This window comes from Neovison vison, chromosome 9, assembly GCF_020171115.1.
Source record: "Neovison vison isolate M4711 chromosome 9, ASM_NN_V1, whole genome shotgun sequence".
Taxonomy (NCBI): domain Eukaryota; kingdom Metazoa; phylum Chordata; class Mammalia; order Carnivora; family Mustelidae; genus Neogale; species Neogale vison.
In genome coordinates, this window is record NC_058099.1 from 60,501,604 (window position 1) to 60,526,112 (window position 24,509).

The following is a 24,509-nucleotide window of genomic DNA, read 5'->3' on the forward strand; positions in this document are numbered from 1 at the left end:
ATCTTAACCTCTGATTCTGAGTCTCATTTTCCCTGTTTGCACAACAGGGATAGTTAATAATCACCTCACAATGTTGTTGTGAGATACAAATAAAATAATGCATTTGAAAGCACCTATAAGGCTTCAAAGCAGTTTAAAAATGATATTGTGAGTTCATGGACTATGTAAGGTGGGTGAAATGTAGCATGCAGCAGAGGACAATAAGAATATGCCTTGCTGCTACACTTTGCCAGCCTGACTTGCCATTTACACCTATCAATTTAGAAAATTACATTTTGTCATTAAATTTAAGGCTTTTTTAAAAAAGATTTATTTATTTATTTTAGAAAGAGAGAAAGAGTGCATGAGGAGGGCAAGGGGCAGAGGGAGAGAATCTTCAAGCAGACTCCCTGCTGAGCAGGGAACCTGATACAAGTCTCCATCTCATCACCCCAAGATTATGACCTGAGCTGAAACCAAGAATTAGACGCTCAACCAACTGAGCCACCCAGGGGCCCCTGAATTTCAGCTTTTCTATACACAACCTAAAAAGTCACTTTATAAATGTAAAAGGCTTAATGGAATCCAGCATTCCATTATCCTAACAATACTTGCAATATCTTCAGAGATCTTTATAACAAAGGTAATAGGCAAATATACCCTTGCTACTCAAGTACTAATAGCAGCTCTTAATGATAGAATATTTTCCATGTGCAAAGCAGTGTGTAAAGCACTCTATAGATACTATCTTAGCACAGTATATGGGTAGACACCTCAAACTGCAATCAGAAAATGGCACATGATTTGGACCACACCACACTATAGAATGAGTTCTGCATCCGAAGACCTAGATTCAAGTCTAGTCCTTATCTCTTAACTAAGTGACTTCTAACACCTGCTTTCTCATCCATTAGAAAATAAAATGGGGGGGCGCCTGAGTGGCTCAGTGGGTTAAGCCACTGCCTTCGGCTCAGGTCATGATCTCAGGGTCCTGGGATGGAGTCCTGCATCGGGCTCTCTGTTCAGCAGGGAGCCTGCTTCCCTCTCTCTCGCTCTGCCTGCCTCTCTGTCTACTTGTGATCTCTGTCTGTCAAATAAACAAATAAAATCTAAAAAAAAAAAAAAGAAAATAAAATGGGACCGTTAATCTCAGTTATGGTGAAGACTGAATTTAATTGAAGGAATTGAATTTAATTGAACAGAGTTAGTTTTATTTTTGACTGAATTGAATTCAATATGCAGAGTGTCTGGCTCAATATTAGGTGGTATTTTTTCATTTCTCCAACCTACTAGCAAATTACTTTAGGCAAACTATCTAACCCCTGCAGACTCCAAATTGCTTATCTGTGAAATGGGGATAATGTTACTCTTGTAACTGTATTATTGTATGAAATTTGATAATGTATAACCTGGAAAATACTACAGCTATTTTAATTCATATTATCACCTCATCCTTTTTATCTTCTATTGATTTATTCTTTATACTAACCACAATAAACTACTAGTATATGCTTTCAAGAAGGAAATTCTGGGATAAATTAAAATTCCAAGAATAGTTGCACATTTTATCACCAAGATAAGTTATGTCCCTTGGGTTATGTCAGCGGCAGCCCCAGAGTTATCTAACTTGACAGTATGATGCCAGGTAGATTAGTATCAGCAATCCTTAGGACACATTGGGCTGCAAGACACCTGGGGCCCATCTCCTCTTCTGATGATTCACTGGACAGCAAAGAACAGCTTTCCCAGATGTTCACCCATGCAATACCCACTAGGACTGAGAAAAATTACAAAAGGGATCAATATAAGTTCCTTCCTCATGACACTAATAAGGAGCAACGAAGTTAGAGAGGCATCCTGTTGAAGTGAATAAGTGTTATGGGAAGAACTGAAATAATTAAATCATTTTTTGCTCACAGTTCTAAAGGTCTGGGCTCACTGACATGTACTTGAACAACTATTCCTGTGTATACGTTAGACATTTCTAAGTCAAAAAGATTCAAGACACTACAAAGTGTGCCATTTCTTGAACAAAAGCCAAGCTATTTATTCTTCATCTAATCAATACCAGTATCCAGACCAAAGGAAATACACTGCTTAATAGGCCATATACAACTCCTTGAACTTGACAAATGTAAACAGTAGTAGTAGTAGAGTGGATTCATCTTCTAAGAAGAGAATTTACTTGAACAACATTTTGAGTGACATGTTTAATTTTCAATTCTGGTGAAGTGAGATGCCGCAAGGAGTCAATGTCAGTAGATGGAAGCAATGTGGAGAATGTACTCGCTGCCATTTTGTATGATATAAACATCCTAGATATAGGTATACAGTCATAAGTTAAGAAGGAATCAGTGGGAAATTGTCAAAATTTTTAGTAAACCCCAATTTTAATGCCTTTAACACTCACTACTATTCAGGTTTTAGTTATATAAACCATCTGTGAATAATAATACACCATATGAATAATATATGTAACAGCACTCTTTAACTGAAAAACATTTTACCAACGTTAGTTGGTAAACCCCCTAGGACAATGGAATCCGTGATATTTACATATCAATCCATGGTCCACACATTAAGCTGCTTGTCAGCCTCAACTTAAAGTATTTTTCCTCCTAACTTTAATTTGCCTCCATCCAATTAGAAACAATCTTATTTTTTGTACATTCCTTCTAAACTCATCATGGCCTCTGTTCTAATATTTGCCACAGTCTACAGGTATTTGATTTGTTTATGTATATGTTCACTTTCCATATAAGACTCATAAAACCTGGAAGGCAGTTACTATCCTGCTCATCTTTGTGCAAGCTTCCCAGCTACTTCTCTATACTGGGAGTTTTCACCTAGCTGGTATTTAAGCAATTTTTTTAATGATTAAAAAAAATGTTGCTCATTATGTCAGTTATATTTTTTGATGGTGCTACTTATTTTCTGATCCTTAAAGTGAGAAAATTATGCAACCCACCCTTCTCCCTATAAAACATATGGTTATCTATGCAGACACATGCAACCAGATTTATTTTGTGCCTTTTTCTCAGCTACACAGGACATTCCCTCCTGCAGTTCTTAGGGTGATACTTTCTCTCCATGCTGCCTGTGGTAAGTGGCAAGCAGCGCTTTTCCCTAGTGAGAAGGAAGTCAATAGGCTGTATTTTACTGTGACAGCTGGGCCATTTGACTTGAGTCTTATTACACTTGATGGCTACCTTTAGGGAATGTCTTTTTCAATTGTTTATTTTCCAAGCCTCTTGTCAGTTTAAACTATAGAAAACAAAAGGGGTACCCACATTTCACTAATCTTCACATATCTGTACAATATGGAATTATGGAATTCACTTCATCAATCCTGGGCCCAAGAAGATATTTCAGTCAAATAAAATCTAGAGATATTTACTGAGTACCAATAACTTTATGAAAATGATATAAAAATTAATAAGCTCTAACAGCCCACTCATGGATATTATATTTAGGAGATAATAAGTACATACAGAAAAATTTAAAATTATCTGAAAAAAAAAATAGAAGATTTTAAAAAGCCAAAAAATATCCAGTTTGGGTAAGGTTTTAGTAATGGGCACTCATTTCAGGAAGGCAATTTGGCTGTACTTGTCAAGCCATTTACTGAGTTTTTCAAAGGGGATACTGTTGACATTTCAGCAAAGCAAACATTATTGCAAAGAACTGTTGCAAACATTACCAGAGGTTTAGTATCCCTGCCCTTTGGACGCTGTCATTGTGACACCCAGAAGTGCCCTCCTTATATTTCCAAATGCCCTGGAGTAGCACCCCCAGTTGTGAACAAACTGTATCAGTCAAAATAGGCTAGGTTTTGCTATGTGACAAATAGCTTCATATCTCAGAAGCTTTATACAACAAAGGTTTATTTCTCTTCTATCCTACATATACCTATGCATATACAAAGCAGGTCAAGAGGAATGTTCTGCTCATTATAATGACCAGGGACCAAAGCTGATGAGGCTCCTACAATACGTACATGTGCAATAACTATGACAGTGGTGACCATGCAAGGGTGGGTATGTTGCAGAGAAGGGAGAGTGGAGTACAGGTATTGCAGGTGCAGATGTCAGAATGAGTCAACAAAGTGCAATTCTTTAATGGTGTTGGCAGAGCTTAAATCCCTGCATTCTATGGACCTTCTTTTGCTACATGAAAAAAAGAAGGTAAAGTGACATAAAGAAACCCACCAAAAAGCCATGTATGTAGGAAGCACACTGCCAATCAATATAGGTTTAAAAAAAGACTCTGAATTAAAAAAGAGGGGCGCCTGGGTGGCTCAGTTGGTTGGGCCGCTGCCTTCGGCTCAGGTCATGATCTCAGGGTCCTGGGATCGAGCCCCGCATTGGGCTCTCTGCTCAGCAGGGAGCCTGCTTCCTCCTCTCTCTCTGCCTGCCTCTCTGCCTGCTTGTGATCTCTGTCTGTCAAATAAAAAAAAAAAAAAAAAAAAAAGAAACCCCCAAAGTTGCCTATTCCATTTGATGAAGGAAAAGAAGGGTACATGAACTCTTAAAAGATTTCTTGAGCTAAGACGATAATCCCAACTGGTCTATAATTCAGTTCTGGCTTGGTCCTGATGTAAACTGATCTTAATATAAATGGGAAAACCAACCCTTTCAAAGATGCTTAATAAACAAGGAAATCAAAACAGGATGTTCAAGATACACTAAAGAAAAAAGGGGAAAGAATGGAAGACACAAGAAAAATAAACAGTACATTCATAATAATATCTGGAAATATATTATCATGGGGCATATAAAAGTCATGACCAAATATTGCTTGACAAATTTTAAAAATTTAAAAACCAGTCAATTCTATAAAGTAGGAGCTCAAAACACAAATAAAAGAATTTGCATGCAAGATAACTAAACAGCAGGAAAAGATAAAATATAAGTTGTCAGAACTCAACTGAAGCAATGAGAGAAGAAAACGAGAGTATCAAAGGATTTTAAGTACAAAAGTAGAGGAATACAAGAGAGAACAGACATTGCAATAAATACATTAAGGAGCAAAGCTAAAATAAATAAGAAAACAAATGGAAAGAATTTGTAAGAAAATTAAAGAAGATTCAACAGGGTATATATTTGGAATCCTTGAGAAAAAAACCAACAAATACTAAAGAACAGGTCCATATTGGCAATGGCACAAGAGGAAGTCTTGTAATGGTTACTTTGCTGACCCCACACCAGACTCCTAGGGCACAGGTGAGGTGTTACAGGCAGCATGTCACGCTGCCTTGTCATTCTCCACGTGTCGATGCTACAGCCCATTGCTCTCTTGTCACTGCCCTTCCCAAGGTCTATGGAAGTAATGACAACATCAATAAAGACAGCCCATTGCTAGCTGCAGAAAAATATGTGGAGTCTATTTCTCGTCATGAAAAGGCAAACATAGCTTTCTAAATCCCTGAGCTGACATGGCCTGGATAGGCCCATTTATCATTGGAATTGCAAATGGACTATAGCACAAAGCAGCTACTGCTCATTCTAGAGAGAGGGAAAAGAGAGAAGCACGTGAAAGTATGAAATTCCAGCAGAATATGGACGAAGTTGTTACTCCTCAGGCATCTCCAACTCTCTACAGTGGAATTCAAAAGCCCAGGTCCTTTTTATTTTTATTTTTTCAGGAATAGAATGGAGGCTTCCCACAAAGACATACCTCCAGAAACTAAGGGGGACGGTGGTTATACAAACCTATTTTTTAGATGCAGCAATAGAATAAACCAACAGAGGCAAGCTTTAGAAACAAAGTTCCAAAAGATGATCAAACACTTACAAATAAGCAGATAACCAAAATTGTATATCTAAAGAGGCATCTGGCATTCCTTGAGGTTAAAACTAAAAAATGGTCAGTCCTCAAAAAGGCCCAATAAAAAAGGACCCATAGATGTTGATTTTCTAGGGAAAAATCAGAGGTATGGAGCTTGTAATCACATGTAAAAACACATCATCAATCTAGCAGAAGTGTGAAGCAAATATAGGGTTTATCCAAGGACATGCTGATACCCAGTCTTATTTAATTTTCCATCTCTAAAACTTCCTTAGAGGAACATTCCTCTTTTTTTAAGATTTTATTTATTTATTTGACACATACAGAGAGAGAGAGAGAGCACAAAAATGCAGAGTAGCAGGCAGAGGGAGTGCTCCCCACTGAGCAAGAAGCCAGTCATGGCACAGGATCCCAGGATTCTGGAATCATAACCTGAGCCAAAGGCAGATGCTTAACTGACTGAGCCACGCAGGCACCACAAGAATGTTCTTCTTGAGGTGTTCCGAAAGGACTTATATTTAAGTAAAATAGAAGAGCACATAAAAGGAGGAAAAGAAGGGAAATAATGTAGTTCACACACAACAACAAACAGAAAGTTGCCTTGCCAAGATACTCCCCAGAAGTGTTAGTATTTCAGAAGAAAAAGCAGACCCTGCCTTATATTCACACATATTTTCAGTGTATTTGAAAATATATTCATATATTCAGTGTATCTGATTTGGTAAAAACTACAGCCTTAGCAGTTCAGTTTATCCTATTGTAAACCAAATAGCTACTAGGATATCTTTAAAAAAAATTTCTTTTCTTAGGGTTAAAATGTATTAAAATGTATTTTATGTACTAATCTATAATATCATAAAGGGTCATTCAACATCCAATTTTTAATGAAAGCCTAGGGCTATCTGTAATCATTTTGTTATGCAAATTTCATTCATTCATGTGATATGTTTAAATTGCATACCTTTGTAGATTAAACTGCATGTACCACTCTTTGAGATTCTTTAACCATAAAGATTACATTAAGACTAACAGAACATTTTAAATTTCTATTTTATAAAGAAAGAAACAAATGATTAGTTTTTTTCTTAATTATCAGTTCACATAATTAATCAGGATGCCTTGGTAAATTTAACTTTTTTTTGTTTGTTGTGTAGTTCATTATTTTGGAAAATATGCAATGAATTATCCTTTTGTCTTCAATGATGAATGAGTGAAAGTAACATTAATTGACTGTATTTGGTGGCAAGAAAACAATAAAATAATTAATTGTACCTTAAAAGGCATAATTCAGATAAACATTCTTGAAACAAAAATAAGTGTTTGTTATGTGTGTGTGTGCGTGTGTGTGCACACATATGTATATGTCTCTAAAATATTGTCTTACATAATATATAATAAATTATATACAACAACACAAGTATATAATAATATGTATATCATTGTTTATGCCTGGAAAACTGAACTAGAATAGTCAACAAATATATATATCCTGGTAAAATGTTATTGGATTTCAACAACTTGGAAGGGAAAGAAAGGGAAGGAAGAAGAAAAATCACTCGGGCATCTAGGCAAAAAATCTAGTCACTTATGCAAGAGATTAAATTGACCTGGCCTCAGAATATTCCACAACAATATTCAATGTCAGAAAATTGTGGAGGACATAAACTTCTTAAGAAAAAAGAAGTGCTGGAATGCCTGGGTGGTTCATTCAGTTAAGCATCTGACTCAATTTTGGCTCAGGTCATGATTTCAGGGTCAGGGGATCAAGCCCTGGGTCAGGCTCCATATTCAGCAGAGAATCTGCTTGGGATTCTCTCTTCCTTTGCCCACACCCCCCTCACTGTGCATGCCTGCATGCATGCACTCTCTCCCGAATAAATAAATCTTAAAAAAAAAAAAAAAGAAGAAGAAGTAGATAAGAACATATTTCTAAAATACAAATAAAGAAATGTGTCAAAGTACCTCCTTCCCCACATTCTGTCCTTCCCCTACCAAAATAATAACGTCCCTGAATTAGACAATTTCTCAGGGAACTTCTAACAAAACTTTTTAAGAACAGATAATCTCAAAGGTATTTTAATTGTTCTAGAATACAAAGTAGGAATGCTTCCAAATTATGTTTATGAAATGGGTATAAAAATGGTCCCCAAAGTCAATAAGAATTGCACAAAAAGAAAACCATCAATCACATTTGAAAAATTCACCAGAAAGCACTAATAATTCAGTGTTAGGCTATATGGAAATTAATAGTCTTCTTGTTTTCTAACAACCACAGGTCAGACGATACAACAGAAGGAAAAATTACTTATTTTCAACAGCACAAAAGATAAAGTGTCTGAGAGGAAATGTGTGAGATCATTATAAAAAAGACTTTAAAATATTACAAAGGAACACAAAATAAGACACGAACAAAAGAAAAAGCATTCCATGTCCTTGCGTAGGATGACTCAACATCATAAAGCTGTCAATTCTCCCTAAATTAACCTACAATTTTCACACAAGTCTAATAAAAACGTCAGCATCATTTTGTCAGAATAATCAAGCTAAGTCAAAAGTTCATGGGGAAAAATAAACATGTAAAAATAACCAAGAAAATCTGGAACAGGGGGGAACCTGTCTCCAAGTATTAACACATTACAAAGCTTTAGTAATTAAAATACTGTGATACTGGCACATAAATATATAGACAAATCATGGAGCAGAACATGAAGTCCAGGAATAGACACGCATCTATACATGGTATTTTAGAAAGCGGGGCATTTCTAAAAGGTGGGGAAAGATGGATCATCTAAAAAATAGAGTGGAGAAAAATGGATTGGGGGAAAGGAAACGGAAAAAAAAAAGCTGATTCCATTCTAACATCTAATAATAGGAGAAATTCCAAATGTATTAAAATTTTAAGTGTTTAAAGAAAGATCAAATTACCAGTAGAGGCCATGAAAGTAGAAGGTCTTTCTAACTATGATGTGAATCTCAGAAGCTATAGAAAGAAATGTAGCTAAGTTCAATTAAATGTTTTTAAAATGTTCATGGTAAAAAGTGTAATCTAAGTTAAAAGGTAAATACCAAATTATGAACTTAAAACACAGACTAAAAGTTAATCTCTCTAGTGTATAAAAATTCTTATAAGTCAATGAGAAAAAGATAATTCAATTTAAAAAATGGGCAAAAAATGGGGACAGTTCATAGAAAAAGAAGTATGGATTGTTCCTGAGCATATATTAAGATCACTAATAATAAGAAAAAGTAAATTAAACCACTTTTACCTATCACATTAGCAGAGATCAAAGTTATTAAATTAATTGTTTGAGGGAATAGGATAGAGAAAGAGATCTCACGCTTGTTGATGAGAGTGTAAGTTAGTACATCTGTGAAGGGCAATTTAGTAATGTCTATCAAGTTGATAAACACTACAGTCTTTCAGAAATATATTCTAAGATACATATTTGAGATATGACGTATGTACAAGGTTATTTACTGTAATACTATTTGTAATACCAAAAGACCGGAAGCAGCCTAAATGTCTATTAATGTTCATGAATATGAGACCACTTAAATCCAGTATAGTACAGTCATACAATGGAATATTACAGAGCCCTAGAAAGACATAGAGAAGCTCTTTACATATTGGCTGACATGGAATGACCTTTCAAGTCATTGGAGGAAAGAATATACACAGAAACACGGACATCTCTGAAAAGAGATACAAAAAGTTGATAGAAAAGTTGATAAAACTGATTGTGAAAGAAGTTGATAAAACTGGCTGTGTTAGGGAAGGAGAACTGGGTGCCTGGGGGGCAGGTGCCTGGAGGACACTTTTTAAGACTTTTGCATTTTTAAAATTTATAAATAAATAGGAGAGGTCATAAGGCTTTGTGAGTCATAAGTGCCAAAATGATCTAAAGAGATTATATGTAGTTTAAAAAATAATTAATTAATTAATTAATTACAGTAGACAGAATGAAATAAAGTTATCTTTTGACCTTCCCCTACTATCTTTCCAGCAAAATGCACATGCCTTCCCACAATTATAGTTTTGCCTGTTTTTATTAACCTCTATCCATATCCTCAAATCCTACTATTTCATTTATCTAAGATGAGTCAACATTTATAATAATTTTCCAATCAAAGTTATACCTCAATCTCATTTCAACAACTCAATTTCAACATGTGCTATATGCAGTAACAAACCTGAAATTATTTACTTCAGGCAGTCATAAGCAAAGAAGAACATCTTTTGGAAAGTACTTTAAAAAAAAAGTAGTTAAAATCTTGCCTATTGTTTGGAAAAGGTGTCATGGGCCATTTTAATAATGCTTGTTTAGAGAATTAAATATGCCCTCTCCTGGCATCTTTAACTGTAATATGCACAATAAAGAAGGTAAGCTTTTAGATAAAAGATAACTTAATAAAGTCACACGTTAGTCATGCTGTCCATAGAGATGCACAAGTCTATATATCAAGATATGAGGAAATATTAAAATTTATATTTTTATCATTTTTATCCTCACAATGTATAAAGTAATGTGCAATTTATAAATAATAAATTGGCATGCATAAATGTTATTGTGTGCTTAAACTTTTTGTGTGTGTGTGCTCAACCTTTTTATCCATGAAAGTGTATAATCAAAATATTTGGTAATGCTGTCAAATTATGGTTTTTTTTTTCACATAATTAAGGAGAAATCACATGCACTATACAATGCTGAATCAAGGGGTGCCTGGATGGCTCAGTGGGTTAAAGCCTCTGCCTTTGGCTCAGGTCATGATTCCAGGGTCCTAGGATTGAGCCCCGCATTGGGCTCTCTGCTCAGCAGGGAGCCTGCTTCCCCCCCTCTCTCTACCTGCTTCTCTGCCTACTTGTGATCTCTGTCTGTCAAATAAATAAATAAAATCTTTTTAAAAAAAAAAAAAAAAGAATGCTGAATCAAGCATAGTGAAAAGCAACAACTACAAATTGTGAATTTCTAAGTGAAATGCTATTAAATTCACTTGGCACAGTGCTAACAGAAAAGAGATATAGAGTAAATAACAGAACTTTCCAGTTAGGAAAAATTGTTAGGTAGCACCTATTCCAAATCTCTTAATTACAAGCATGAGATAAATACAGGCTAGAGAGAATAAATAATGTTCTCTATGTCATATGACTGACTCGTGGTGAAAAAGGCTGTTATAGAATCCAAATTTTCAAACCCTCTGTCTTACTGGAAAATGCATAGAAAGAAAGAGAGAGAGAAAATGAAATGGACAAGGTCTTTGAAATTAAACAGCAGGCCAACCTGTGTTCTCATTATTGTATTTTTTTCCTATTATTTTCTTTTCACCTATTTATCCATACCTTTACTTTTATCTTTTTGCAAGCTTTCTCAAAATCACATCCCATTGTAGAAAATGGAAAGGTGAGTTTATTTTTTATCATGCTAATTTTTAAGCCACTCTAAAGGAGAAAAATTAAAATCTGAAGTTAATTTTGTTCTCACCCATCTCCTCTAACAGAAATGACATCTGAACTCTATGTGGTTTTTTCTTACTAGTAATCCTCTAAGAACAACCCCCCCCCCCAACACACACACACATGCAACTCTACCCAAAAGAAATGAAAAGTGAAATGGGTTGGGAATGGATGCTATAGAAGTTGAATTGCAAAGAAGCAATCAAAATGTATAAGTCTATTCTTTAGGAATGGTAAGAATGTAAACCTACAAGAACAGATCCTATATTAACTCTTTGAGTCCATTAGCCTGATTCTGAGTTTATCTCCCAGGCTCTCAGAGTCGAAACAATACCATGAACATGACAAAATTGAGATCATGATGTTAGGGGGAAAAAAAAAAAAAACTCAAGAGAAATGAAAAGTATTTATCCAGGTAATTCAAACCCATTTTTAATACCTTGATTATATTTATGTAGTCCCCTCTCAATATTGATAAAGGAAATTTCCAACTTTGAATGTTTCCTGGTCTTGAGCTTCCAGGGAAGCTATATACTTCGTCCATTTTGCACTGACAATATGTATAGGTGGCGTATAAAAACTTTGTATTGACGCAGGCATTGGTTTCAACTATGGCAATGCCACTGTAAAGTTTTATTATTTATTGGGAAACTAATATCTCATTGGTTTGGGAAGATTAAATGGTATACTGCAGATAATCGCTTTAGCATATACTTAGGCACATATAAAACCTAACTGAGTTACACCCCTCCAGACAGGTCAAGTAATGTGCTCAAGGTCTCACTTTTTGTGCTAGGAAAGAAACTTAGCAACCCAGATTCCTCTAAGAACACTAAGAATTGAGACATTTAGGGGACTGGCTGAATCATAATCCTGAAAGTGATTGCAGCCAGATGTAGGGATACTCGGCCTGCACCGTCTATCAAGCCCACCACCATCTTTTTCCGTTGGAGCCAGTCTGGAACTACATTTCCCAGAGACCCTCAAGATGCTTCCGGTGCAGCGCGCCGGCGCTTTGCTTTCCGGCTGTATCTTTTACGTCAGTTCTTCCAAAGAACTCCCACAGTAGAAGCCGAGCGTCTGGACATGGGTTCTTTAGTGACTCAGCCTCTGGAGCCAATTAAGGTCGCTGCGCCTCCTAAGGCCACCAGCTCCGTCGAGCCCCCGCCCCTCGCTGCACCTGGAGCGCCGACCTCTCCAGCGGAAGCCCCTGTATTTAATAACTGCTGGAGCTGTCGCGTGCTTTCAGGGGCGGGGCTGATAGGGGCGGGCGGGTACGTCTACTGGGTGGCGCGGAAGCCCATGAAGCTGGGATACCCCCCGGGCCCAGGGACTATTACGCAGATGGTCATCGGCATCAGTGAGAGTCGGGGCAATGCGGGGCCTTTGGGAAGTGGGAGAGGGAGAGGCGGGTGGCAGCCGCGTGGGCGGGTTGGGGACTGGTCACGTGGCGGAGGTACGCCAACCGAGAAGCAGGGGCGGGGAGGAAGTGGAACTGCTCTCATTTAAGACAAATCACAGTATTGAGAACTCTTACTAGCTTCAGTCTTTTTAATCCTAACAATAGTTATTAAAGATAGGTACGATCATAGCCATACGTTTATCACCGCTGAGCACACTAAGGCTCAAAAACTAAGAAATACTGTGTTCAAGGTCAGATAATCAGGATGTGGTACAGCGAGCACCAGACCCAATTTTTTTTTTTTCCTGCCCCCTCCAGATCCTGGAGAAAGTCTGAGTGAGGGTACATAATTTTGGTTTAAGAAATAGGGCTTTGAAGTCTCATTTTAGACATGAATTGTGAGCCCACATTCTGTGTGTGCCACAGGTAAAGTGGCCCACTGTTCTTACCTGTACAATAATAATTTATTATTATTATAAGTGATTGTTAAACTGTCTTACAGTAAAATGCAGTAATTCTTTTTACTCTTCAAGCTAGTTGAATGGGTTTTCAGATCCCTTACCTTTTCAATTAGATTTCCCAAATCAATTCTCCTTAAGTCACTCTTGCTTGGGAAGGTAACCGATTTTTCTTTTTCCTCTTAACTTTCTTTTCCTTTTCTGAGTTTCACTCTTAAGAGAGAAATGTAATGGCAGTGTATCTTGGAGTGTTGTGAGAATTAAATAAGATGGCATTTACAGAAGCACCTAGTAAACTGAGGTGTAACATGCATGTAAGGTACCGTTTGTTTTTGTTTTCTTTTTCTTTCTTAGGCATTGCTTGTTGGGGTGTAGTCATCCTTTCAGACCCCAAAGGGAAGGCCTTCCGTGTTGATTGAAAGTACTACCAGTGAATTTCTCATCTGTCCATGTCCCAGGACACCAGAACAAGCATGGGACTTAGGGATATGCTGGACAAATGGACATTGACAGACTTGATTCCTGAGGATACCACAAGACTGAAGAAAGGAGGAAATGATAAACCAAGTTGGAAAATGAACTAAACTATTATTTTAAATAATTCTCTTTACTTTTTCTATAATTGGGTCAACGCCTGTTAACAATCTAACACTGGATTGGCATCATGCAATGTACAGAAGTACATAAAACTTTTTTATCTGTGTACTGCTCATAATTTTTTCATTGGTGGTAAGTGAAACTTTAAAAATAGTTCTGGTGGTTTTCCCGGGGTCATTCAGCAAGTCCTTGGTGCATCTAGGATTGTTCAGTTCTCATTCTAGTCTTTCAGAACTTGGATGATTTCACACAGGCAAGAATTACCTTTATGAAACAAAAATCAGTAAGTAATTAAAAGTACCAAAAAATTTGAGAGAAATTCACATTTATCATTAAAAACAATAACATTTGGTTCTTTGTCTACAACTGTCGGAAGTGATTCTGTGATGAAATTGACATGCATTTGAGATAATGACTTAAAATTTGACAGTTCATTTCTGTGCTTCCTACCAGTCTTTTTCACTTCTGATATATACCCCAGCTTTTCCATAAAATTATACTTAACTGTTTTTCAGAGCAGAAAGATAGTTAAGTTCAGCTGCCAATCACAGTGTGTAAGTTTTCAAAGATTGGTTGAGCAACTCCCATCAGACCTGTTGCTCTCTAGTATGTAGAAGTGCCTGGATCTAATGCAGAGTGACTATTCCCAACATTTTCTTAGGTTAAAACAAAGTACATGAATCTAACTTTTGGTCTCGGATTGACCTAATGGATAAATAGAAAAAGTCTTTATCCTTAATATAATTTTAACATCTCAGAATTTGTACTAGTGTGTAAGCAAGTAAGAACCTTTTCCAAATATATTTGTCTGCTCACTAGAATATTGCCAACATATATTTGGTTCTTTCCAACTTGGGGCTGTTTAACTAGGTTTGAGTAAAATAATTCTTTACTATGTCTATGGGAAGTTAAGTGGGAATAACACTCCTCCCCACCCCCAAAAAATAATGCTTGTTAAATTTGAAACTAACAGTTTTCTTTTTCTTTTTTTTAAACTTTGGAAAAGTTGCTTTGACTTCTGCAAGTGCAAAGTCAGAAATCTAGTTTGTTTTAGAGATTTAGTTTCATCCTCAGAGACAAAAGGGATATGCCACTTCAGTCCTGCAGTACGAGAAGTACACACAGTACTCCTATTATCTTCCCTTTTGTTGTGGTTGAAGTGGGGTGAGTAGGGTAAACAGGCTAAAAAATCAGTGGATTATTATTCGCTAATGTAAGAACACCTTTTTAATTATGGTTCATGGGCTTCAGAATCTCTTTATGGTATGGAAATAAATTTGCAAAGGCTCATAATTACTTCTAGTAAAGGAGAGGGGATAAAGTACAAGTAAGGGTAATTGAAAATGACCTAACAGTTCTCCTTAAAACACAAACCAAAATGTGAACATATATGTGGACACTAACAATGTTCATGATGTCCAAGGTATCTATTAACTAAACGTCTACATAGTACAGACTTAAGTATCTCAATGCAAGAAATTATTACACTGGGGCACTTGAGTGGCTCAGTTGGTTAAGTGGCCAACTCTTGATTTTGGCTCAGGTCATGATCCTCAGGATCACTGGCCCTGAGACTTGAGATTCTTTCCCTTTCCCCTTTCCCCAGCTCACACATGCTCTCACTCTCTAAATAAATAATATTTTCAAAACAAAAGAAAACCATTGCAACATCCCTTGGTCCTTTTTCTTTCCTTTCCTTCTTTTTTAGGTTTTATTCATTCATGAGATAGTGTGAGAATGAGAGCGGGGAGAGGAAGAAGCAGGCTCCCTCCTGAGCAGGGATCCTGATGTGGGGCTCAATCCTGGGACCTGAGGATCATGACCTGAGCCAAAGGCAGATGCTTAACCAATTGAGCCAGCCAGGTGCCCTCTTGTTCCTTTTGTGTATTGCATTGACTAGCCTGGAATCCTGTGACCAGCTACCAGTATGTCTTGAACATATGAAAGGACCCAAATAGAGATTGAGCCTCAGGATCTTGCTATATGTTAGGAAGGAGAGGTGAAGAGTCTCTCTTCCCAAGCCAGTTGTTGAGACTGTTATTGCTGGGAGCACTGCAGTGTTCCAAGTCCACATCAATCTAAAAAGTTACGGAGTTTCACCTGACAGACCAATTCTAGAGACCATACTTACAGGTTAAGCATCTCAGCGGTGATATGCACTTCAGCCTCAGCATTTGCCCCTTGTTCCTTTTTATTAGTGGCTTCTCAGCATGGTTGTGTCTGAATTAGGGACCTCTTGAATGAAGCCAGCTGATTGGGTAACAAAATAAATTGCTCCTAAATTAAATATATGTTCAGGGCAAGTGTATGTTCAAGTATCCCCCTCCCCCCCCCAACCAGCCTTGGCCTCAACTGATTTATTGCCGGGACTACATTGATCAACACTTATCAAATCTTGCTCAGGAATAGTAAGCAATTTTGAGTCGAAAAGCCACTTTTATTTTCAATGGCAGATAAATCCTTGCCTTCACCCAGTGGTTATATAGGTGTTCGGGGCACAGAGTCAGAGGTGAAAGACATAATTACACATCATTTATAAGTATCCTAAGAGTATGGCGAGGAAATACGTCACTCTTCTAAATTGGCCTTTCAGATACTCAGCAACTTGTTCATTTGTAGGAGTGTAGAGAAATAACCCAGAAGGCAAATGTTAAGCAGCAATGCTGCTAAAAATCACTGCCCAGTCTTGTGACTGAACTTGCATGTGCTTCGGCAATGTGGTAGGCAAGATTGTTAAGATGGACTAGAAACCTGGTGTAGACACACTTTCTCCCAGTTACTCAAATACCATTCTAGGTGCTGCTCTGAAGGAAATTTATAGATGTAATTAAGGTCCCACTCAGCTGATCTTAAGACAGGGAGGTTATCTGGATGGGCTAATCAAGCCCATCAAATCTTGTTCTAGATGTCAGAGATGGGAGAAGTTAGAGAATAGAAGCAAGAGGAAGATTCAGTGTAAGGCCAAGATACTGCAGGACTAGAAGAAAGCAAACATCCCTGTGAGCTGCGGCTGGGAGCCATGTGACTAGGAAGTGCGGGCCTCCTGGAGCTGTTGAGAGTGATAGCTACAAACGAAACTGCGACCTCAGTTCTACAACTACAAGGAAATGAATGCTTCCAACAACTGTAAGCTGGGAAGAAGGTCTTATGAGACCAAAGCAGACCCAACTCCACCTTGGTTTCAACCCAAGGAGACTCCAAGCAGAGTATCTGGTCATGCTGTGAGATTGTGAAATAATACATTTGTTTCATTTAAAGTCTCCAGGTTTGTGGCAATTTATTACACAGCAATAGAAAACAAATACAATGAGTCAGGTGTGTTTTATGGTATCATAGTCATAGTAGATGGAATGCCAGACCAAATATGCACCCCCTATTCTGGATATTCAGGAATTAGCAAAAAAATTCATCTAATAGCATTTGTCTTTACAATTACTGTCTTTACTTGTTCTTTTACTGGCAGCTTTCTTGGATAGTTTTTTCTTCTGTTTTCTAGCTAAATTGTTCCAAATTGTTCCACTGTTGAATACAGGCATGCACGCAAGCACACGCGCGCGCGCGCCCACACACACACACACACACACACACAATTACAGCACCCTTTTTATGTGCCAAGCGTTATGCTAAGTGCTTTGTAGGAATTTTTAAATCCTCCTAGCAAGCCCTGTTTTACAGTTGAGCTAACCAAGGCCTGGAGCAGGTAAGAAATTTCCCAAAGCCTCAGGAAACGAAGCAGTAGTGTCTTGGTGAATAGCCTGAACTGGGAACTGGGGATTCATGTTGTTATAATCACTTTCTTAGCGTTCATTCTCAAAATGTTCAGATGTCAAAACTGGAAATTTTGAACTCTGATTTTCCATTTTTAACTTGGTTATCTCTTAGTTTAACATGGATCATTAATCTCTTAGTTTCCTCTTTATAATTGAGATTCCATCACTTGTCACTCTGACAGCAATTTGAATATTAATCCAGGACAAGAAATTCACATCTCCCTGAGCAGGCTCATACATTTCCATGACTTTACCCTAATCTCTCTCCTGACTTAGGACGATTCTCCTGAACTTCACACTCTATTCTCCAGCCATAGTAGGGCATCGACTTGCCTGTCTACAGACACCAGCAACCCAACTTGACCCAAATGAACTTACTTCACCCCAACCTACTACTCCTATTTGCTATCTCTGTTCATGGCATTTCCACCTCATCAGCTGACCATGCTAGAAACTATAGAATCCATGCTAGAAACTATAGAATAATGTATGGCTCTCTTTACTCTCATTCTTCACCTCTGATCTGTTAGCAAGTCCTTCTTATTTAAACCATTTAATGCTCTTCCCTGGGTATTCCCATTGCTATTGTTTTGGATGCCTTATCATCATTCCTAATGTAGATTACTAGATTAGATTCTTAATTTATACTTGTTTCTAGGAAACCCCTCTCATCCTCCCTCCCACTCTAGTCAGAGTAACTTTAAAGCACATCCCACCTAAAAACCTTTCAGTATCCCTGCTGCACACAAGGGGGATTCCATCCAGACTCCTTCCCTGGAGAAGGAATGCCCTTCATTAGTTCACTTTCCATATCTTTCCACCTTCATCTTCTACTCCTTGACTTGTTCCGGCTCGTGTTCCTGCCACTCTCATTTAACCAACTCTTCCTAAAGATGTCACTCTCCATGCCTTTGCACCTGCTGTTCCTTCAGCTAAAAAGGATATCCTTTTGTCTCTGATCCATTTGGAAAAATCCCACTTGCCCTTCCAAGTCCAGCCCAAATGTCACCTCTCCCACAAAGCCGTCCCTGAAAAGTCTTTTTATCGTTATTTTCAGGACAGTGCAACCATTATACTTTGTATGAACTTCTAACACTACAATTAAAAGATTGCTCAGTAATTATTTATGCATCTGTCCCTCCCCACTGTGAACTCAAAAAGAGGATTGAGCTTTGTCATCTTCACGTTTCTGGTCTCCAGCACCAAACATTGTCAGGTACGTGGTTCATATACAGTAAATATTGATTAATAAAAAAGGATTGAGGGGTGCCTGGGTGGCTCAGTGGGTTAAAGCCTCTGCCTTCGGCTCAGGTCATGATCCCAGGGCCTGAGATTGAGCCCCACATCAGGCTCTCTGCTCAGCAGTGAGCCTGCTTCTCCCTCTCTCTCTGCCTGCCTCTCTACCAGCTTGTGATCTCTTGCCTGTCAAATAAATAAAATTTAAATAATAATAATAAAAATAAAAAAGGGTTGAAAAAACTAATGAGGAAGAAAAGGGCAATGTTTGTTCCATTTGACAACTTCAGTATATCTCAGGTATGATTCCAGACCCAGCAGCATGAGTGTCACCCGTGATCTTGTTAGAAATGCACATTCTTAGCCCTGTGCCAGATCTACCACTCAAATCAGAAACCCTGGGGGTGGATTCCCAATCTATATTTTAACAAGCCCTCAGGCTGATTCAAATGAATGTTAAATTTGAGAACTCCTGGTGTATTTGAACCTGACTGATGTGTACAGCAGATCTCAGATGTAATGTAATGAAAACGAAACAAAACATCTGATGGAAGCCATGAGACCCAGGTTCTAATGTCGGTTCTGCCACCAGCTCCTAATCAGCTCTTGAGCAAGCCACTTAAACTTTTAGAACATGTTTCCCTCTGTGAAGGCAGAGACTAGGCAATCTCTAAATTCCTTTTCCATCATGAAGTTTCTCTCTGTGTGGAAGAGAAGTACTCTCTGATGCTAAAGGACAGAGATGGCAGTAGAGAACAGAGAAAACTGAAATAGCACTCTCTGCCGTGATGGTGTGAGCCTGCCACAGAAGCTCACAGTTGATCCTACAGGTTCACTCTAGTAATCTGAAGCAGCAAACGCTTCATGCTTCACAGGAATTTAGTAATCCCAGCCAACCAAACTTCTACAGGGAGGAACAGGGTGTTTTCTGACCCTCTTATGATCAGATCGTTCTTGGAAGCATGACAAATTTTTACCCTCTCCTCTTGTGTATAAGTGCTCAGACATTCAAAATATGGGAAATCAGGAAGAGTTGGGATTGGTCGTGGTGTGGTAGTATCTGTGTGTGTGGTCTCTATTTCCCATGAACCCAAATAGGAAAATCCCTCCTTCAGTTTCACTCTGCATAATACTGGTTTAGTGATGTGAATTAAATTAAACATGTTATGTTATCAAGGCTGTGTCTAGAATAACAATAAGCCTCAGCAAAGGAAAATATTCTTAGTGGGTGGGCAAAGCAGACCAATAAAAAATGCATATTCTGCCCCGTAGAGGCCAGAGACCAGAGGTACCAGATTTTATATATATATATATATATATATATATATATATATATATATATATATTTGATATTGTTTAAAGAAATACATATTTCATAAATGCCATATATATGTATTTATTGTTTAAAGAAATATATATTCATAAATATATCTATTTTGACTATTATATATGAATTATTAAAAGGAATATATTTTAAAAATATGTATCTCCTATATATATATGTATATATATATATGTTTTAAATAATGTCCACCTATATATGAAAGTAAGTGGACACAATAAGTCCAATAAGTGGTTTTATCACTCTAATGGCCAACTATAAAAATAGTCCTTTAGGCCTGGGATCTGAAGCCAGGTATCAAAAACGTTTCAATAACTAGAAGAAATATGTCCTCATTTTCTTCAGCGGGATTATCATTTTCAGGTACCTCAGATACATTAGATTAAGATTCAGTCCAATATGCATTTCTTAGTCTTTGTTATATGCCAGAAACTCTGCTTGGTGTGTTAGAAATATTACAGGGTTCCTGTTCCTAGAAGTTGAGTCTAGTGGGATAGACAGACACTTTAAAAAGTGATTATTATATAAGTAAGGATTATACACTGGGTACATGGGAGCAAGACAGAAGGATATTTTAGATCTTACTAAAGATATACAGAAATCAAGTCTGATATCTTACCTGGAGCAAAGCCCAATCAAGAGTCAGACAAATTCTGGATCACCAGGAGGATGAATAAAGCAGACACATGTCAGGAGGAAGGACTACCAACACTCCTATCTAGGTATGTCATCAACATCTACTCTAAGGGGAAATTCTCAGAGTTCCTTGACGGGGTTGCTTTGAGCAGCATGCTGTGCAGTCGTGCTTAGAACTGTGTGACAGGGAACTGCAAAATGCCTGTCAAAACCCTTGACAAGTGAAAGACAGGCAAACTGGAGAGGAAGCTTTCTCTCCCTCCTCACCAGCCTGTGAACACCTGTTACTAACAGAGGAAGCTGAGAGACACATTTGGCACATGTTGGCAGCACCATCAGAGTCAGCCCCTCCTCACAATTGAGTGAAAACGTGATCCTTTTTCTGTGGGTTCTGCTGCACAAAACCCATTTACGTTCCCTTTGCTGTATAGTTATCAGAAATGAGAGGAAGAGATGATAAAACTCAAGCTGGTTTTACCATGGCTGAATGTGGGCTGGCCAAAAATTTTGGCAGCATTCTTTCTGAGATGAGAAAAATCACGCTAACACCATTTGCAGGGAGTTTTTCAATTGACAAACACCTTAATGAATTTATACAGTTGGCTCTATAACAACCTGAGAGAATGGGTGGGCCATCTCCTATAGTCCCCATTTTATAGAAAAAGAAATGAGGGTGGCTTCAGGCATGTGAGGGACTGTACAATCACCAGTAAGAAGCAGATTTGATCGTGTGAGTACAGGTCTTTGGCATCTTTGCTGGACATTGGTTCTCAAAGAATTCAGAAAGATGTGTCTACTTGAATTCTAGCCTTCTGGGTAGAAAGTAGTTCAGGTTGCGTCTTCCAAAGCAACAGAAATTCAACTCGTCTCCCTCAAAGTGCATTAACTGTTTTTGGAAGCCTGAGGCTCACAAGGACTGGAAAGATGCCAGCAGAAGGTGTGCTGTTAGCCATTTGGGAGCTGTCTACCCCTTATACAAGCTTATGAAATGTGAAAAGTCATTCCGACCAAGTTTTGTGAGGACTGAATACTTCATGAACATGATGCACCAGACAGTCAATGAAGATCAGTATCTTAGTTTTATAAAATACAAATAATATATGACTATTCCGCTTGCCTGTTGATTGAGGACTCTGGGTGTGGATGTGGGGAAGAGACTTCTCTCCTAGTGGTTGTGAAATTGAGTGTTTTTGGTCATATCATGGATTACAGACAGATGCCAGAAAGGCAGAATTTAAAAGCAAAACAAAACAAAACTTGATAACCTGCACATTGCACAAGGCATATTTGTACTTGCAATTTGGCTCAGTTCATTCCAATTTTTTTTACTTTAGAGTGTTTCATTTAATTAGAAATGTAATTTAAAATAAACATCAAATTAAAAATAAAAAAAAGAAAAATGACAAATTTTCTCCAGAAAAAGTTCTTTTCAGAGGGGGCCCTAGAGTTGGCTCTACAAAATACCAGCTGCTGGTTTGTTTTATTATTACTTGGTTTAAATATATCCATGGCTGAGGGGGAGGAGGGCAACTGAGAGCAGCTTTGGCTTCCTGCAATGCTTGATGCTTATTTCACCAAGTTGTTTGTGGGACTGACAACATTTTCCATGAGGAAAATTTTCTATGAGGAAACCCCATTAGACATGAGGTCTAAATGAATCCGTAGGTTGAATTATTTCTCTAGCACTTATAGACAGTCTCATTTCCTCATTTGGAAAATAGGGATGCTCTTACCCATCTTACCCATCTATGACTTTTTCACATAGATCAAATAAAATAAAGGGATATGTAAGTCTTTGAAACTGTGCATAGGACTGTACTAATTTTACTCTCATCTCTCATTCAGTTGTACTTTTTCAAAAATAGGCAGTGCAGCTCTTCAGAATGGTGCTACCAGGCATTCTGAATTTAAAACCTTCCAAGCTATCCTGTTCCTGTGAAATATTAGCTATTCTCCTTTGGAACCAATTTAGCTGTTCAAAAACACCACTCTGATAATGATTCTTGCATAAATAACATTATTTCTTGGAACTTGCTTTCTGAGAGATAATCTTACTAAGACTTGGAGCTTTGACTCCCTCAAATTAGAGGATGAAACATCATGTCTACTCCTTCCTTCTCCAAATAGTTCACATACTGTGCTATGATGCCTCTTCCCTTTCCTCTGGTTTTTGATGTGCAATATGGCATTTCTTTCCACGAGGATGCCATTCAGAGTCCCAGCTGTTCAGGGCTATGGCCACTTCATCTTAAAAATTGGAATAAAGGGGTACCTGGGTGGCTCAGTCATTTGCCTCTTGGTTTCAGCTCAGGTCATATTTCATGGGTTGTGGGATCAGGCCCCAGGTCAGACTCCATGCTCAGCAGGGAGTCTGCTTGAAGATTCACTCCCTCTGCTCCTTCCCCCACTCATGCACTTGTTCTCTCTCTCTCAAATAAATACAGATCTTAAAAAGCAAAACCAAAACAAAACAAACAAAAACTAAAGCTCATTAATAAAATAACTTCATCTTAAGAAAATTGGAATCAAATGGAACATCCCACTTGGGCCATTCTACTCCTAGTACACTTCCATGAAGTTTTACCTACTAAAAAGCCTTATGTGGTATTTAGACCAGTTAACACTGATATTATTCCTTGAACTCAACTCTCTCCTAGGGTTTTGGCTGAGGAGCTCCATGTTGTACTCTCTCTATATATATGAACTTTATCTGGAACATCATGGCTAGTTGAGGGCTTTTCTTTTGAGGTTTAGAAAACTCTGCTAATCTTTAAAGATTATTATAAGATCTTTGTACTCAGGATTTTCTCTTACTGAATGTGGCTTTCACTTGTTTTCTTAAATGCAGATTATATATGTATGAGAAATATATATTACATATATTTTATATAAGATACATATTTTAATTAAAATAATACTCAAATAAGATGCCAGTTTCTAACAAGTCCGTTTTGTTTCATTTAGATATAACCGGTATGGAACAAAGAAGGAGGTCAAGGTTATTTTCTTTATTTGGATTCCAGTTAACATACAGTGTAATATTAGCTTCAGGTGTACAATACTGTAATTCAACACTTCTGTACATCACTCAGTTCTCATCACAATAAGTGCACTCCTTAATCCCCACCACCTATTTAACCCACCCCCAACCCCCTCCCCTCTGGTAACCATCAATATGTTCTCTATACTAAAGAGTCTGTTTCTTGGTTTGTCTTCCTCTGTCTCTTTTTTTCCTTTGCTTGTTTGTTTTATTTCTTAAATTCCACATATGACTCAAATCGTATGGTATTTGTCTTTCTCCGACTGATTTGGCTTAGCATCGTACTCTCTAGCTCCATCAATGTTGTTGCAAAAGGCAAGATTTCATTCTTTTTATGACTGAGTAATAATAGTCCATTTTGTGTACCACCTCTCTTTATCCATTCATCAGTCCATGGACACTTGTGATGTTTCTATAATTGGGCTATTGTATATAATGCTGGGCTATTGCAGATAATGCTGGTAAAAACATCCAAGTGCATGTATCCTTTGAATTCGTTTATCCTCTGAGTAAATACCTAGAAGTGCAATTGCTGGATTGTAGGATAGTTCTATTTAACTTGTTGAGGAAACTCCATACTATTTTCCAGTGTGGCTATGCCAGTTTGCATTCCTACCAAGAGTGCAAGAGGGTTCTCTTTTTCCCACATCCACTCCAACACCTATTGTTTCTTACGTTGCTGATTTTAGCCATTCTGACTGGTGTGAGGTAATATCTCATTGTGTATTTTTTTGTTTTGTTTTTGTTTTTTTCATGTCCAGCAATGAAGCCAATCATGGGGCTTGAACTCATGACCTGAGCTGAAATCAA

General features: G+C 37.7%; 1 protein-coding gene across 1 annotated transcript; it reads left to right on the forward strand.

The window, feature by feature from the left end:
* Window positions 1-12,273: 12,273 nt before the first annotated feature.
* On the forward strand, window positions 12,274-13,781 carry DMAC1 (distal membrane arm assembly component 1). Its single transcript, XM_044265694.1, has 2 exons — window positions 12,274-12,578; window positions 13,433-13,781. The coding sequence occupies exons 1-2, from the start codon at window positions 12,305-12,307 to the stop codon at window positions 13,495-13,497; spliced, it is 339 nt and encodes a 112-aa protein (XP_044121629.1). The 5' UTR covers window positions 12,274-12,304; the 3' UTR covers window positions 13,498-13,781.
* Window positions 13,782-24,509: the final 10,728 nt, after the last annotated feature.